This window comes from Macaca nemestrina, chromosome 2 (assembly GCF_043159975.1).
Source record: "Macaca nemestrina isolate mMacNem1 chromosome 2, mMacNem.hap1, whole genome shotgun sequence".
Classification (NCBI taxonomy): domain Eukaryota; kingdom Metazoa; phylum Chordata; class Mammalia; order Primates; family Cercopithecidae; genus Macaca; species Macaca nemestrina.
This window is the reverse complement of record NC_092126.1, coordinates 33,106,589-33,121,777: the sequence shown is the minus strand read 5'-3', so window position 1 is coordinate 33,121,777 and position 15,189 is coordinate 33,106,589. Positions and strand designations below refer to the sequence as shown.

Here is a 15,189-nt window from a genome sequence, read left to right as displayed (position 1 = left end):
TTAACAATGGCTATAGATAGCCAACAAACAATTCTAGAAAATAATTTGGGATTCAAAACTGGCTCTGGAAAATCCAGGTGTGTGGGTATTAAACATTTGGAAGTTTAAAGTAAAATTCTGGGATCTTTTTGGAATATACTTGAAGTCACCAATGCCATACTAACTTGTGCCAAACTAGACGCCAAAACTGTCAGTCTGAAACATCCCTGGAGGTCACAGCCATTTTAATATAACATAAAGAAGACTAAAACTTAACATTTAAGTCCAGGTGGAGGCCAGGGCCAGAGTGCCATATACTATTTCTCATTATAAAGTCAACAGCTCACATCCTTGAGTCCTGACAGATAACAGGGGCACTTACCATGGAGAGCACACACACGAAAGACAAGTTTCCTTTCTAGTGCCTTCAGATGATCGAAGTTCTCAACGTGAAAAACTAGGCTGCCATCCCCACTGATCTCTTCTAGCTGAGATCTATTGGCATTGTATACTCCTACAGAGAAGATGGTCACATTTTTGCCCCGAAGAATTCTAGCAGGATCTCTCACATAATCCCGAGCTACTCCATCTGTGATGAGGATGAGAAACTTTTTGGCCCCCAAACGGGCCCCCTTGGAGTGGGTGAAGTATTGACCTACAAAATTTAGTGCCTTTCCAGTTAAAGTGCCTTTATTGATGAGAGACATTCTATCTATTGCATCAGAAATTTCTTGCCGTGTAAAGTATCTATTGAGCTGGAACTCTTCCTTAGTTGTATCACTGAACTGAACAACGCCAATCTGGGTTTTGTCTGCACCAATTTGAATCTTAGTTAACAGGTTTTTCATGAAGATTTTCATTTTCCTAAAATTTTCATTTCCTATACTCCAAGAACTGTCCACCAGAAACATGATGTCAGCCTTCATGTCTTCACATCCTGCATGTTACAAAAAAAAAAAAAAAAAAGGGTCAGAAATAACCAGGTTGGAATGGTTCTCACAAAGTGGCATTAAGGCAGAAACAAATGCATTAATGAGGAAACATTGAAAGTTAACTGAAGCAACTGTTGTTACGTTTGAAAATTGTATTTGCTTCTTTAGTAGAAGCTGGTTGACTAGAACCCTGAAGCAGAAATGCAACTTCCAAAATGTGTATTCATTCATTCATGCATGCATGCATAACTCATTTATTCATATTTAATTCATTCATTCATAATTTTGAGGTGTATAAAATGCCAAGCATCCAGCCATGTGTTAAGGATGCAGTAGTGATACAAAAAAGGAACCAGAGCCAAAGCAATCAATTCCTTGCACTCATAGTACGAACACTCCAGGGTTTTATGTATATTCTGGAGAAACACAATTTCAAATAATTTTTAAACAGCATTATTTTCTGGGATAATTCTAAGTGATTTCATAAACACTATAAATCAATATTAGAAATTGAAGAAAAAGTTTTTACTAGAGATAAGTGCTTCAGTAAGCACATACTCATTCAACATGGACTGTTCCTTTATACATAAACTTTAGACAGCCTGATTGGAAATGAACATATACATATGTATATATATACACACAGATACATACACACAAATGTATGTACATTCATTGTTCTATATATAATACAGACATATGTACATATATAAAACCAATTTCTATAATCTATTAAAAACAGTATTAATTCATGATACATATGTTTTGCATATATATGTAAATATATTATCTTTAGCATATATCTTTTTAGTCTTAATCTCTTTTTCTATCTGTAATCTCTGCCTTCCTCTTACAGTTTCTCCCTCAACACTCTGAAGTCTATCCCATACTTCCTGAAAATAAACACAGCATCAGCCATATATTTAAAAAATGAAAAGATGTTAACTATTACTTAATAAAGTGTAAGGTCACATTCTGATCCACCAGGAAGACTACACCACCGTTTTAAGATTCAAGCTGCCTCAGAACCATCTTGAAAGTCATGAGAGGAGAAATTGCTGAAGATGTTTGTGGCCTTGATAGAGTGGCCTTGACCACTGTGGTGAAGTGTGGAAGATTCCCTTCCATGTAACACATATAAAAGAAATAGGCTTTTACATACAGTTTAGTATTCACAGGATCTACCTCCTGGTATCTATTTGTGACAGAAACTACTTCATGTCCCTGAATATCTATCTTTCCATTCTTCTATGTTAATAAAATTTTAGATAGGCAGATGATTGTCCATCTAAAGATTGTATTTCCCAGCCTGCTTTGAAGCTAGCTGTGGCATTGTGTCTAAGTTTTAACCAAAAGGTATGAGCAAAAGTGATCTGGCCACTTCTGGGTCTTACGTTAAAACAGTTGAGCGTGGTAGGCTCCCTTGGTCCTTTCTCCCTTTCCATGGACAGGAGGTGATAAGAGCTGGATCTTCGGTTTTGACTAAAGATGGAAGCTATGTGTTGAGGATGGAATAGCCTCTCTACTAGACCTGGACTATTCATCCTAAACTATGATGTAAGAGAAAAATAATATTCTGTGCTGTGTAATCTGGGGTCTTTTCGCTATTGCAGCTTAACCTGCACCCTATTAATACACTGTGCCTCACTCCATCTGCATCTGCTCTGAGACTCGTTAGTGTTTTTCTAGCTCTGGAAGCTTTGGTTCCTTTGTTTTCCTGCTTCTCTGATAACCATTTTATGACTCATTTCCTTGTCCACAACTTATCTTCTCCTCCAGGCATGATAGTGCTCAGTTTGACTACTTCAACTGCAACTACCTGAAGTGCAAGGGATATATTGTACCTCCCTAGATTTGTCCAGGACCTTCTCCCTTGAAAGGATCTGAGATACAACCTACTTTATGCTTCCTCGAATCCTTTTACTTTTCTTAGCATCAACTCCAGGAAACATTGGGGAATCTTTTATTCTTGCACTCTTTCTAAGACATCCTAAAGATCCAACTCTGTTACTGTCCATAACAGGGAGAAAAATGAACAAAGTTGTTACTTACTTAGGATTTTGTTATTAATGCTATTTATTTGCTTACTTTTTATTTTTGTTTTTTAGTGGCTCAGAGAAAATTCAAACACGTTTTCACTTTAGTAAGTTCAAATAAGTGAGAATTCTCTTCCTTTCCTCATCGACGAACACCTTAACTACTTTCTGCAACAGCTAACTGTTGTGTAGCGCTTACTATGTTCCAGGCACTCCTCTAACTGCTCCATGTGTGTTATCACCATTAGGCTTCACAATAAGCCTAGAAACAAAGAAACCAAGGCAAGTAGACAGTAATTTATTCAAGGTCATGGCTAATCAGTGATAAAGCTAGAGTGTGAACCTTGACTCTGACTCTAGCATCTTTCCTCTTTACCAGTAAATTAATGTGCTTCTCAGCAGGCAATATTTTCATGTGCTAATACCAGCAATCAACACATACCATCTTAACTAATAAGCGGTGTAAGTGGCCATTATTAATAATAGAAATAACAAACAACGAGATATGGAAATTTGCAAATTGTTTCTCCTAATTTTGGTACTTAATCTCTAATTAGAACAAAAATGCAAATATGTGTTTTTGTTATAAATAAAAATGAACAATTATTACATATATACTTGATATGCATTTAATATAAAAATAATGGTTGGCATTTATGGTGCTCAACCTATAAGGATTCTCTGATGTAGGCATTATCCTCATTTTATAAATGACAATGTTCCAGGCTCAAGTGGAAGTATGTGAGACAAACCCTAAGCTATCTAGAGCCAAAGTCCATTTTCCTTCCACTGTACCCAACTGTGCACACACAAACACTGTACTTCCCCTTGTACTCATCTGTGTATGCACATACATAAACACACACACACCTCACATGCAGAATAGAATCTTTTTCACTTCACAGTAGTGGGCTTTGTCAAGGCCCCAACATTCTTAGCAATTTTCCCACTTATGACTTCCAGGATGGCCTTGGGGCAACTGTTTATAGAGGGATTCTCCAGTCTTGGCATTTAGTTTAAAAGTGAGGGGCTGAATCACTCCATGGTGATAAAGGAAGCTAGCAAAATGTTATCCAGACAGCTAGTCACATCAGGCCTTGTCTCAGCCTTACTTTAGCCATTAATCTGCCTAAAGCAATTGATGAAATGTGGAGAATAAAGCTTTTTTGTTTTGCTTACCTTTTTCAGTGCAGATTTCACGAACAACTTCATTTTTTATGCTTTTCAAAGCATCAAAGTTCTGCCCAAAGCGAACCCTTTCTTCTTTCCCAGCAATTTCTTGCAGTTCTATTTTATTAGCTGCCCCAATGCCAACTGCGTGAATGGTGATTTGCTCAGCCCTTAGTCTCTTAGCAGGTTCCACGACTCTGTCCATGGACATCCCATCAGTCAACACAATGAGGTAACAGGGAACCTTGCTCATTCTATCCTTACTTCCATTTTTTATTATTTGTAGTATGTAATCCAGAGCTTTCCCAGTATAAGTTCTACCAGTTAGTTGCTTAATGTTAAAAATAGCCTTTCTTAAGCCAATGTCATTAGAATAGTCACTGATATAAAATTCTATTTCTGCATTATCTGAATACTGCACAACTCCAACTCGGACTTTGTCTGGGCCAATGCTAAACATTTCTGTCACTTCCAACATAAATCTCTTGATTTGCTCAAACTCTTTCTCCTGGATGCTGCTTGAGCCATCAATGAGGAAATGGATATCAGCCTCTTTGGTATCCACACAGCCTGGAAAACAAAGTGCATTCTCTGTAAATTAGAGAACGTAGAGAGAACTTTGCAAGAGGGTTTGTGAAGTAACGTGAGGTTGAGGCATTTCTAAAGAACGAAGACTTCATTTTTGCATACAGCCTGCACACTTCATTAAGCACACTCATGCCCATTTTCTCCTTTGAAATGTACAACAACCTTGTGAGAAAATTGAAACAGGGAAAAACGTAGTGGTTTGTCTAAGGTCACATAACCAGTAAATTAAAGAGTAAAGACCAAATTCCCGAGACTCAAGGCTCCAAGTTAAATAGTTTTTCTAGCATTGACACCTGCCTTCTTAGACAGTTTATGTCCTATCATTTCTTGAAAAAGGGCATGGGATTGACGACCTTCTACTCTTACTTCACCAATAATCTTTTTTTCCCAGAGCAACTAGAACAAGATATTTAAAGCTAAACTTAGATCACATTGTTCTTCCTCTTAAATGATCTATCATTGCATTTGGAACTTAAAAACTAAAACTTGGCCTTATCTTGTCTCCTGCTTTTCTGACTCTATTTCCAGCAATTCTTCATCTCACTCACTGTGCTCCAACCACATTGGGCTTCATTCTGTTTTCAGAACGTGTCCCTGGGTCTTTGCACGTACCCTCCTCTCTTCTTGAAATATTCTTTCCCCCAAATATTCACATGGCTGCTTCCTTCTCATCATGGATGTTATCAAGTCATCTCTTAAAAAAGGTCTTCACTTCCCCCTATCTAAAGCACACCTGTCATTGTCTATCTTCTTACAGTGTTTATTTTCTTTATGTTACTTTCTGAAGTCACCTTCTTCATTTGTTCATGAGCATGGCCTGTTTCTTACCGCAGAATGTAATCCATGAGGACAAAGACTTTGTTTATTTCTCTGCTTCTGCCCAATAGGCCTGGCATATCATAGGAGTTCGATTTGGTTTTTTTTGTTTTTTGTTTGTTTGTTTTTGTTTTTTTTTTTTTGAGACGGAGTCTTGCTCTGTCACCCAGGCTGGAGTGCAGTGGCCGGATCTCAGCTCACTGCAAGCTCCGCCTCCCGGGTTTACGCCATTCTCCTGCCTCAGCCTCCCAAGTAGCTGGGACTACAGGCGCCCGCCACCGCGCCCGGCTAGTTTTTTTTTTGTATTTTTAGTAGAGACGGGGTTTCACCGTGTTAGCCAGGATGGTCTCGATCTCCTGACCTCGTGATCCACCCGCCTCGGCCTCCCAAAGTGCTGGGATTACAGGCTTGAGCCACCGCGCCCGGCCCGATTTGTTTTTTTTAATAAAAGACTTCTCAATGTTCCTTCCTTTGTTAAGCTGAATCTATGAAAAACTACTTTTGCTTTCTTAGCAGTCTGTTTACTACTTTATGTAGTCATTCGTAGAAACTGGGTAAGAGAAATAACATATTTTCAAAATTTTTGGCTGTGTGTGTCATTATCTGGTTTTCTTGACAGCTCTTAGGTAATTTATAGCTATTGACACTACTTCAGCCCACAGCAGTTGCTCCTTAGGAAATCGGATATACTGAAAAGAAATCTGACCCTGAGAAATGAACTATAAAATCAATACATAAAGCATTAGGGCAAAGATAAGTGGTTATCTGCAGAAGACAGGATTGATTCCAGGCCAACAAAACTTGAAAGTAACCAGAATGCATTAATTTATACATCTAATAAAGAAGAATTAAGTCTTGAGCAAAAGAAAGGTAGTGGTGATCAGCAATGAGGGAGAGAAAAATATAAGTAGGTAACTGCAGCAATGCCCATCCATCCCTGCCTAGGACTGTGCTATCTAATACACTAGCCACTAGTCACATGTTGACATTGAAATGTAAATCTAAACTATCCAACATCAAATAAAATTAAAAGTCATCTCCTTGAGTACACTACCTACATTTCAAGTGCTTAACAGCTCCATATAACTAGCAGCTACCTTATTAGACAGCATAGATAGAGAATATTTCTATCACTACAAAATTTCAATTAAACAGTGCCAAAGAATGTGTCCCTTGGCTCAAGGCCTCACCTGTGCATTCATATATACAGATATATATAAAAAAATAGATGTATTTAATTTTAAAGTAGAAACATCTGCCCAATTGAATGCTACTAAACATTTCAATTATAAAACTACAATAACTCTCTTGTTCTGATTCCACAACCCCACGCAGACTTTTGATTACAATTTAGCTTCTAATTTGGCATGTCTATAGGGAGAGAATGTACCACTTGGAAGATGTGAATGTCCAAGCCCCTGGGCATTGATAGCTCTCATTTTTACGTAGAGAATTGTCATTCTTTTTCCATACATCAGTCTCTTGAGTTTGATTAATGTGAATTTAGCCTTGATTTAATGAAGTTTTATGGAATAAAAATTGAATACTTACTATGTGTCAGATGTAGTGGATATAGCAGTGACTAAGCCAGATATAGATTTTTCTCTGAGCGTTGATCATTCTGAAATTGCAAAGCTGGCCACCACACTCTAGACCACAGGAACATCACTAAGGTGGTAGGTCTTAAATGTTGCTAGCCTGAATTCATTAGGGAGCTCACTAAAATGCATGGGCCCAGGCCCTACCCTCAGAGACCAATCCAGTAGTTTTAGAGTGATGCTTGGGCAACTGAATTATTAACAAGCTCCTCAAAAGACTCTAAGTTTACAACAGACACTGTTGGTGTTTTTGCCTATATTTTCTCAAATCTCTTACCATTTTTATGCAAACTGGCTGCTGGTGCTTTGCTTTCACTCCCAATAGCAAATGCTATATCTGGGGTGAGCTGCCCCTGAGTTTCTGGAAACTTCTTTGCCTGGCACTTGAACCAGAAGTGTCCAGAAATTTACATTCCCTGCACGTGCTTAAATGTAAATTCTCTAGTTACATATTTTTTTTTCCTTGCCTGGGACAACTCTGATGTTTGATATACACTATCTCTAGAATGACACCATGGAATTGAGCTAACATTACTATCCATGGGACTTTTCTTGTTGTCCTTTCCTTCCTATTCCCATTTCCTCATTTTCCTACCAATTTCCTTTTTTTTTTCCTGGTTACGCCTCCTAATATATCAATTTCATGTGAATTGTTTCCTGGCATCTGCTTCTGAGGAGCCCAACCTAAGTCAGGTACCAACATTTTAAAACAACTGGATTACTAAGGAGTTACATAGTGAGGCCTTGTACCCTAGCTTTGGTCCCACATCTTCCCATTTACAATTTCTGTAATGACAATAATAGTTTTTTGTGGCATCACTGCAAACTCCTGAGAGAGACTATGCCACACATCCCTTCTATGCCCTAATACCAGTATTACATTGAAGCTGGTCTGGTTTAAAATTAGCCTTTAATATCATTGGAACATTAAAATTCCTTTCCATGTTACATGCTGCCAAATTCCAGTTTCAATTGCCTGGAAGCATTTTCTCTATGGAGAAAATGTGTGAAGACAGCAGATATCTCAGAATTAGATAAGCTCAAAGTCACATTAAGTATCTCTTGGCATGTACTTTTGAAAAGAGCTCAGTAAAACTATAGCAGATTCACAAAGAATCTTAACTAGAAGATCCTTCACTGGAATGATAGAAGAAAAAAATAGGATCAAAATGTCAGATAATAACCATGATTGTGCATAAAAATACAGGTAAAAGGATGTCCCTGCAAGACTTTTACAAAAACAAAACATTGGCCTATATATCCAACAATTTATGTTTTTTTAAATATGGTATATCTATTATATGGAATATTTTTCTCAACCTAAAGGAATTGTTTCAAAAGAATACTTAAGGAAACAGACAAACGATCATAATATCAAGATGATGGAAAAGTGGGTAAGGCAGATATTACTAGTTATCTCCAATATCCATTTTCTCCTTCTTTACACCAATTGAACTGCCAGTTTTAACCTAGGGGCTTGGCTTCCCCAAATAAAGGTCACATTTCCCAGCTCCCATTTTCATAACTTAGGTGTGACATATGACCAAGTGCTGGCCAATGGGATGTAAGCAGAAATGGTACACATAACTTTCAGGAGCATCCTTGAAGAAAAGGTGAAGAGGCCTGCCCCTTTTTTCTTTCCTTTTGTCTTTCTTGCTTTCTGGATGTGAGGGTGATGCCTGGAGCCATTATTTTGGACAACGATCCTAGGAATTAAGCCCACGAACAGCAAAAAATAATGTGGAAAAAGACAGGGTCTCTGACACTGTGGTATACCAGACTAGCTCAGTCTGCCTATCTCTGGACTTACTTGTGAAACAGAAAAAATAATCTTACCCTGTTTCAATCACTGTAATTTTGGTTTCTTCTGTGGTTACACCCAAATATAGTTGTAACTAATAAAAGTTACCCAACTCTCTATGCCTATACTGTTCAATATGACAGCCACTAGACACACCTGGCTATTAAAAGTTAAAATGAATTAAAACTACATGACATTTAAAATTCAGTTCCTCCATCACACTAGTCACATTTCAAGTGCTCAGTAGCCACATGTGGCTGGTGGCTGACCTAGTGGACAGCGCAGATAAAGAACATTTCCAGCATCACAGAAAGGTCTGTTGGACAGCACTGATATATACAATGTGATATCATTTTTAAAAACTCTGTGTTTGTCTGTGTGTACATGAATGAAAGGAAGACAGAGAGGTAGAGAGGGGTGGAGGGATGGGAGAAGGGAGGGAGAGAAAGAGAGAGGGATGGAAGAGACTAAAGACAACATGAAAAGTATTAACGGTTTTATCTGAAGATAGAATTACAGGTGATTCTATTTTCTTCTGTATGTCAAGCCATACTATTATGGTATTTTATAATTAACATATATATTTTACATTTTATTGAGGTATGATTTACATGTTATAAAATTGATCTCTTGTAAGTGTATTGTTCGATGATTTTGATAAATGTTTGAAGTTGTATGGGCATCACCATAATCCAGCTTTAGAACATTCCCACAACTCCTGAAAGTTCCTTTATCCAATTACAGTTGATCCTTACTGCCCTCCCCCCGCCCGCTCAGTCCTAGGTAACCACTTATATTACTTTTATAATTAGAAAAGTATTTTTAAAAACATACCAGTTTTATCAAGATTCCTTTGTTCAGCATAAGTAGAAATTTGGGACCATATTTCATTCTGGAGTTTTTTCAGGAACTTTGTACTATAAGTTTCTAAGTCTGCATAGGACTTCAGCATGGAAATTGTCTGTTCTGGAGGGTAAGACACTATTTCTTCTAACTGGGTATTGTTAGCCCCTTGGATGCTCAAGGCAAACATTGTAACATCTTCCAGCCGAAGGTTCAGTGCAGCATCATGCACCTTATCATCTGATGGTCTGTGGGTGACCAGGACTGCAATCTGAGGCACTCCCTGTGCTCTTCTGCTGCCATATGACTCTGAGAAGCCATCTCTTCTCATGTGCTCAATGGCAGCCCCTGTATTGGATTTCCCAACTTGGATGGAAAGTTTCTTGATTTGCTGCTTAAATTCAGATTGGGTTGTGCTTGATTTAAGAAAAGAAATAGTCTTGGCACTACTGCTGTAACTTATCAGTCCAAGTCGCATGCAATTTTCCTTCACATCCATGGAGCTGGTAATGTTCTCCAGGAAGGTCTGAAGATGCCTTAAATTTCCTCTGGTCCCAAGTGACTCATCCACCAGGAACACGAGGTCAGCAAGTGAGTCTTTCTGACAGGATATGGGGAAGGGAACTATAGAGAGAGAAAAAGTGTGAGGATTATGTTGTATACACCACTGGCCCAGAGAGAGAAAGGTACTTTTTACATTGTTAAGCACATTAGTTAGGATAGAGGTAGTCATGATGGATGTAGACAGCATTGTTTTCTTTTAGTGAACAAAAGATCAAAATTCTAAATAAGACTTACAAGGTCGTTGACTTCAAAAGCTTTCCATGTGCTGTTCCCTCTGTCTGAAGAATGCTTCTGACCAATTTCCCTACCACATCCCATGACCACCACCACTATTATCTCCATGACCACCATCACCACTGGTATGATCACCACCACCACTGCCATCACTTCCACCTCCACCACCACCACCACCACCATTGCCGCCACTACCTTCACTACTAGTGAAGTGAAGGAATCACCATGTCCACCATCACCGCTACCTTTCCCACTGCCACCACCACTCTCAAGAACTGGGATGCAGCGATGAGTTAGCAGAAATATCTCTGACCACGGGAAGTTCACATTCTCTGGGGAGGGCAGATAACTAGATTGTATTATTTCACATAGTAATAAGTGCTAGCAAGGAAATAAAACAGGTGACTTGACTGACTACACTGTCGCTAAGGGAGTGTTAACTTACCTGAGACATGAAGAAATCAGGGAAGGCCTCTCTGAGAGGATCACATATGGGTTGAGAAATGACTGGAGAGAGGAATTCAGCCACGTGGAGTTCTGAAGGAAGAGGAATTCTGGCAGATAGAGCGGCAAGAGGTGGGAACAAGCAAGAAGTCCAGAGTAGCTGGAGTCCATGAGTGAGGGGAAACACTGACGGATAAGGCCAGAGGGAAGCAGGGCCCAGATACTCTGGGAGTCACATGATCTTATTTAAATATTTTAAATATCACTCCAGTTGCTGAGAGGAAATAATGAATTCAGGGATAATAATTAAGAAACAATGGTCCTAGTCCAGGAAAGAGATAAGGATTCCTGGGCAAGTATTACAGCTGCTAAGATGGAATGACAAGGATAGTTTTGATACGTGACTTAGAGGTAGAACAGAAAGCTGGATAAATTGGATGTGAGTATTGACAACAAAAGAGGAAGTGGTGAAAACTCCTGGGTTTTTGGCCTGAACGACTGAGTGAATGGTGGTGGTGTCTTTTTGCAAGACAGGGAAGATAGTGAGAAAAACAAGTTACAGGGGGGATTTGTGTTCTGTTTCGGACATGGTAAGTTCAAGAAACTACTGAGTATTGAAGAGGAGATGCCAGGTAAGCAGTTGGTTATACAAATTTGGAATCTAGGGGAAAGTATGCCAAATTCACATAAAACATAGACTCCAAGTACAGGTGGATGAACTGCAGGTGTGGAAAGCTAGCCAAGAGATAAGCTCAACCTTGCCAAGAACTACCCATCTGTGAGTTCTGAGAAGGCAGATAGCGTGTCTTACTTATCACTGTCCCTCCAGTACCTGGTGCCTGGTGAGAGCTCAAAAATATTTATGGAATTAAAAATAATTCTCATAAATCTACCAATCTACTCTGAATCCCCCACAGTTAGCTAAACAAATTCCAAGAATGACCTTCTCAGGTCAGTATTGATTTGCAAATAGTTGTTACTATTAATAACAGTAAACAGTGTGCCAAATGCCATACAAGCCACCTCACTCATATTATGTGGTAGACACTATTATCCTCACTTTACAGGTAAGGAAACTGATGCTCAGGGTTAAGTAAGGGACTCAATGTCCTAAGTGGCCAAGCCAGGGTTTGAACTCAGACCTTCCTGACTCCAAAGTCTTTGGTCCTAAACTCTAAAAGTCCAGGATGAGACAACACAGCAGACACAGGGCTCAACACAGCAGAATGCAGTCCACTGCACTGCATTACTGCACCACTGAGGGCATCCCCTCTTCTTCCTGGTTGAACACAAAATATGAATATGTACTAATAGTGTCTTATTCTAAGGTTATCATTCTTCTCACTAAGTATCACTATATATCAGTTCACAAGCATTTATTGAATATTTATTGTGAGCCTCATACTGTAACAAGACTGTGAAGGAAAGATAATAGACAATGATCCTATTTCTTTATCTATAAGATCCTCATGTATTAATTCATTAAGAAATAGGACACCAGCTCATTGTCAGGCACTGTGCTTGGCACAAAGAATAGAGAGATAAGTTGTCAGTCCTGCCCTCATGTGCTACCTGTTTCTTGCTCGGTGGTGGTGAGGATGGAAAGGAGGACAAACGCAGAAATGGATAGTTAAACGGAAAGTGCTGCTGTCATAAGCTGTGTGCAAGGAACTGAAACTCAAAAAGAAATTAGAAAGGAAAGAGTCCAAGAGGAAAATGATATAGGGATGAGATTTACATGATTACAGGAGTTATTCAAGCTATAAGAAAACAAAGGAGTGCAATAAGATCGAGCTCTTGTCAGAAAAAAATTCACAAGCAAAGGCAGAAGTGAGCAGGTATGATGTGTAGAAGTTTCCAATACTTCAACACGGCTAATTATGAAAACCTAACATGAGTTGCAAGAGGTGAGGGTGGACAAATGTAGACCCACCTGGGGATCAGGCACCTCTTCAACCAAGGGCTTCCTTACCTTGCGTATCAGCATCGATGGCTCCCTCCTTGTACTTGGTTACATCCTTGATGATCTGTGTCATGCTTTGGGAAAATGTGCTGAGGTCTCTGATTGTCCGAAGGTTGAAATGGAAATGAGACGTGGCCATGGCCTTCAGATTTTCCTCAGAAGCTTTCTGCACCCCCACGGAGATAATTTTCACCCCGTCTTTCTGCAGGGCTTTTGAAGCCTCTTCCACTTCATCCTCAGACTCAGCCGAAGCCAGGACCACCAAAATTGGGGGAAATTGTTTCCTGTCTCTCCCATTTGTGGGTACAGAGAAATAGGTCCTGTGAGCCTCCTGAAGAGCCTTTCCTATCTGCAGGGACCCGCCAATGAACTGAAAGTTCATCTTGAGGTGGTTCAGCATGGGGCTCCTGCCTTTAAAGGTGTTCAGATGGAATTCACTGTGAAACTCATCGCTGTACTGGGCCAGGGCTACACGGTATTTGTTGGTCTCTATGGGGAGACTGTTGATCATTTTGCTGATGAACGTTTTGACAAATGGGAATGACTTAGGTCCCAGGTGATCGGAGCTGTCCACCAGAAACACAACATCTGCATACTCAGGGCCTGGCCCTATCAAAACAAAATAACAACAAGCAAAAACAAAGTTATCATTCAGCCTTTATATTTTACATCACAATACTTATTTAAGACTACACCCTAGTGTTAAGTATACATCAGAATCCCAAGAAAAGTATCTTTTGGAGGTCAAACAGAAGAAACTATAATTGCCTTTGCTAAAATGTCAAACAAAAGGGCTTTAGTAAAGTTAGCCAACAGATATACAAGAGACAATAAACTTCTTTCCTTTTTTAGTTCTGGAACCCCAAACTCTGATATTGTACCAACCCAGAAAGTCCCTGACTGGACTGGTTTGGCTGTGTCCCTACCCAAATCTCATCTTGAATTATAGCTCCCATAATCCCCACATGTCATGGGAGGGACCCAGTAGGAAGTAATTGAATCATGGTGGTGCTTACCCCCATGCTGTTCTCGTGATGGTGAGTGAGTTCTCATGAGATCTGATGGTTTTATAAGGGGCTTTTCCCCTTTTGCTTGGCACTTCTCTCTCCTGCTACCATGTGAAGAAGGACATGTTTGCTTCCACTTCTGCCATGATTATAATATTCCTGGGGCCTCCCCAGCCATGAGGAACTGTGAGTCAATTAAATCTCTTTCCTTTGTAAATTACCCAGTCTCGGGTATTTCTTCATAGCAGTGTAAGAATGGGCCAAAGCGGTCTGAGGACTACAGCAATTTTTGGAAACATTATAGAGTAAGCAATTGTCTCAGGTGGCAGAACAGAGTCTAAGACCAGGATTTCAGATGAAAGTGCTTGATTGAGGGCATGCAATGTAAGAGAAACAGGACAAGACAGGGAACAAGCAGAGAAGGGCATGTCATCAGGTAAGGTCTAGCTTTGGCCTGCTCTGCAAGGGGCTCTGGAGCCTAAATTACAGCAGAGCTGTCCCTCTTTGAGGCAAGAGGGCCAGTTTTTTGTGCTACCTTATTAGTCAGTCATTGGCTGCAGACCATCCCCAGAAGTTGGAGAGGAGCAGAGGGTTGCAGGCAGAACCTTTTGGTTAAGTGGGAAAGCTGAGAACAGTTCCCCTGAGAAAATGGGGTACAGTCATGAGCTGTTGCCAGCAGTATTCACAGTAGCTGGGAGGTGGGTGCACCAGCCAGACAAGAAAAGTCTGGCAAGGGAGTGCCAATAGTACCTACCTTAGCAGTCATGGTCAGCCATGCTGCTCTTGAAATTAGTAATGTGCTAGTAAATGTCTAACAACTGGCTCTCTCTTTCAAGGTAACTCAGAAATTCATCAGGAAATCTTAGAGTAACACCGTGACAATGCACAGTAAAAAATACTTCTTTGAATGATGTTTTTAGTAATTACAATAGAGTAGAAAAACCTGCCTTTCATGCATTCTCTCTTTTCCTATACAGACACACGTGCACACACACACACCACAGTCGTGTGCTTCACAATGACATAATGACATTTCAGTCAACAACAGACTGCATATATTATAGTGTCCTCATAAGGTTATAATTAAACTGGCTGGGCTCACACTGTAAGACCAAGGTGGTAGGATCACTTGAGCCCAGGAAATTGAGACCAGCCTGGGCAAGATGATGAAACCCTGTCTCTACAAAAAATATAAAAATTAGCCAGGTGTGGTG

The 15,189-nt window shown here is 39.7% G+C and overlaps 1 protein-coding gene across 1 annotated transcript in view; it reads right to left on the bottom strand.

Annotated features, from left to right (window-relative positions):
• LOC105490396 (collagen type VI alpha 5 chain) overlaps window positions 1-15,189 on the bottom strand; it is a 122,852-nt gene that overhangs the window by 79,310 nt on the left and 28,353 nt on the right. Inside the window, exons 3-6 of the mRNA XM_011755944.3 lie at window positions 12,978-13,577; window positions 9,755-10,387; window positions 4,127-4,687; window positions 362-916 (exon numbers count right to left, since the gene is read on the bottom strand). Of these exons, the coding sequence (XP_011754246.2) occupies window positions 362-916; window positions 4,127-4,687; window positions 9,755-10,387; window positions 12,978-13,577 (2,349 nt within the window). The remainder of the gene's footprint in view (window positions 1-361; window positions 917-4,126; window positions 4,688-9,754; window positions 10,388-12,977; window positions 13,578-15,189) is intronic.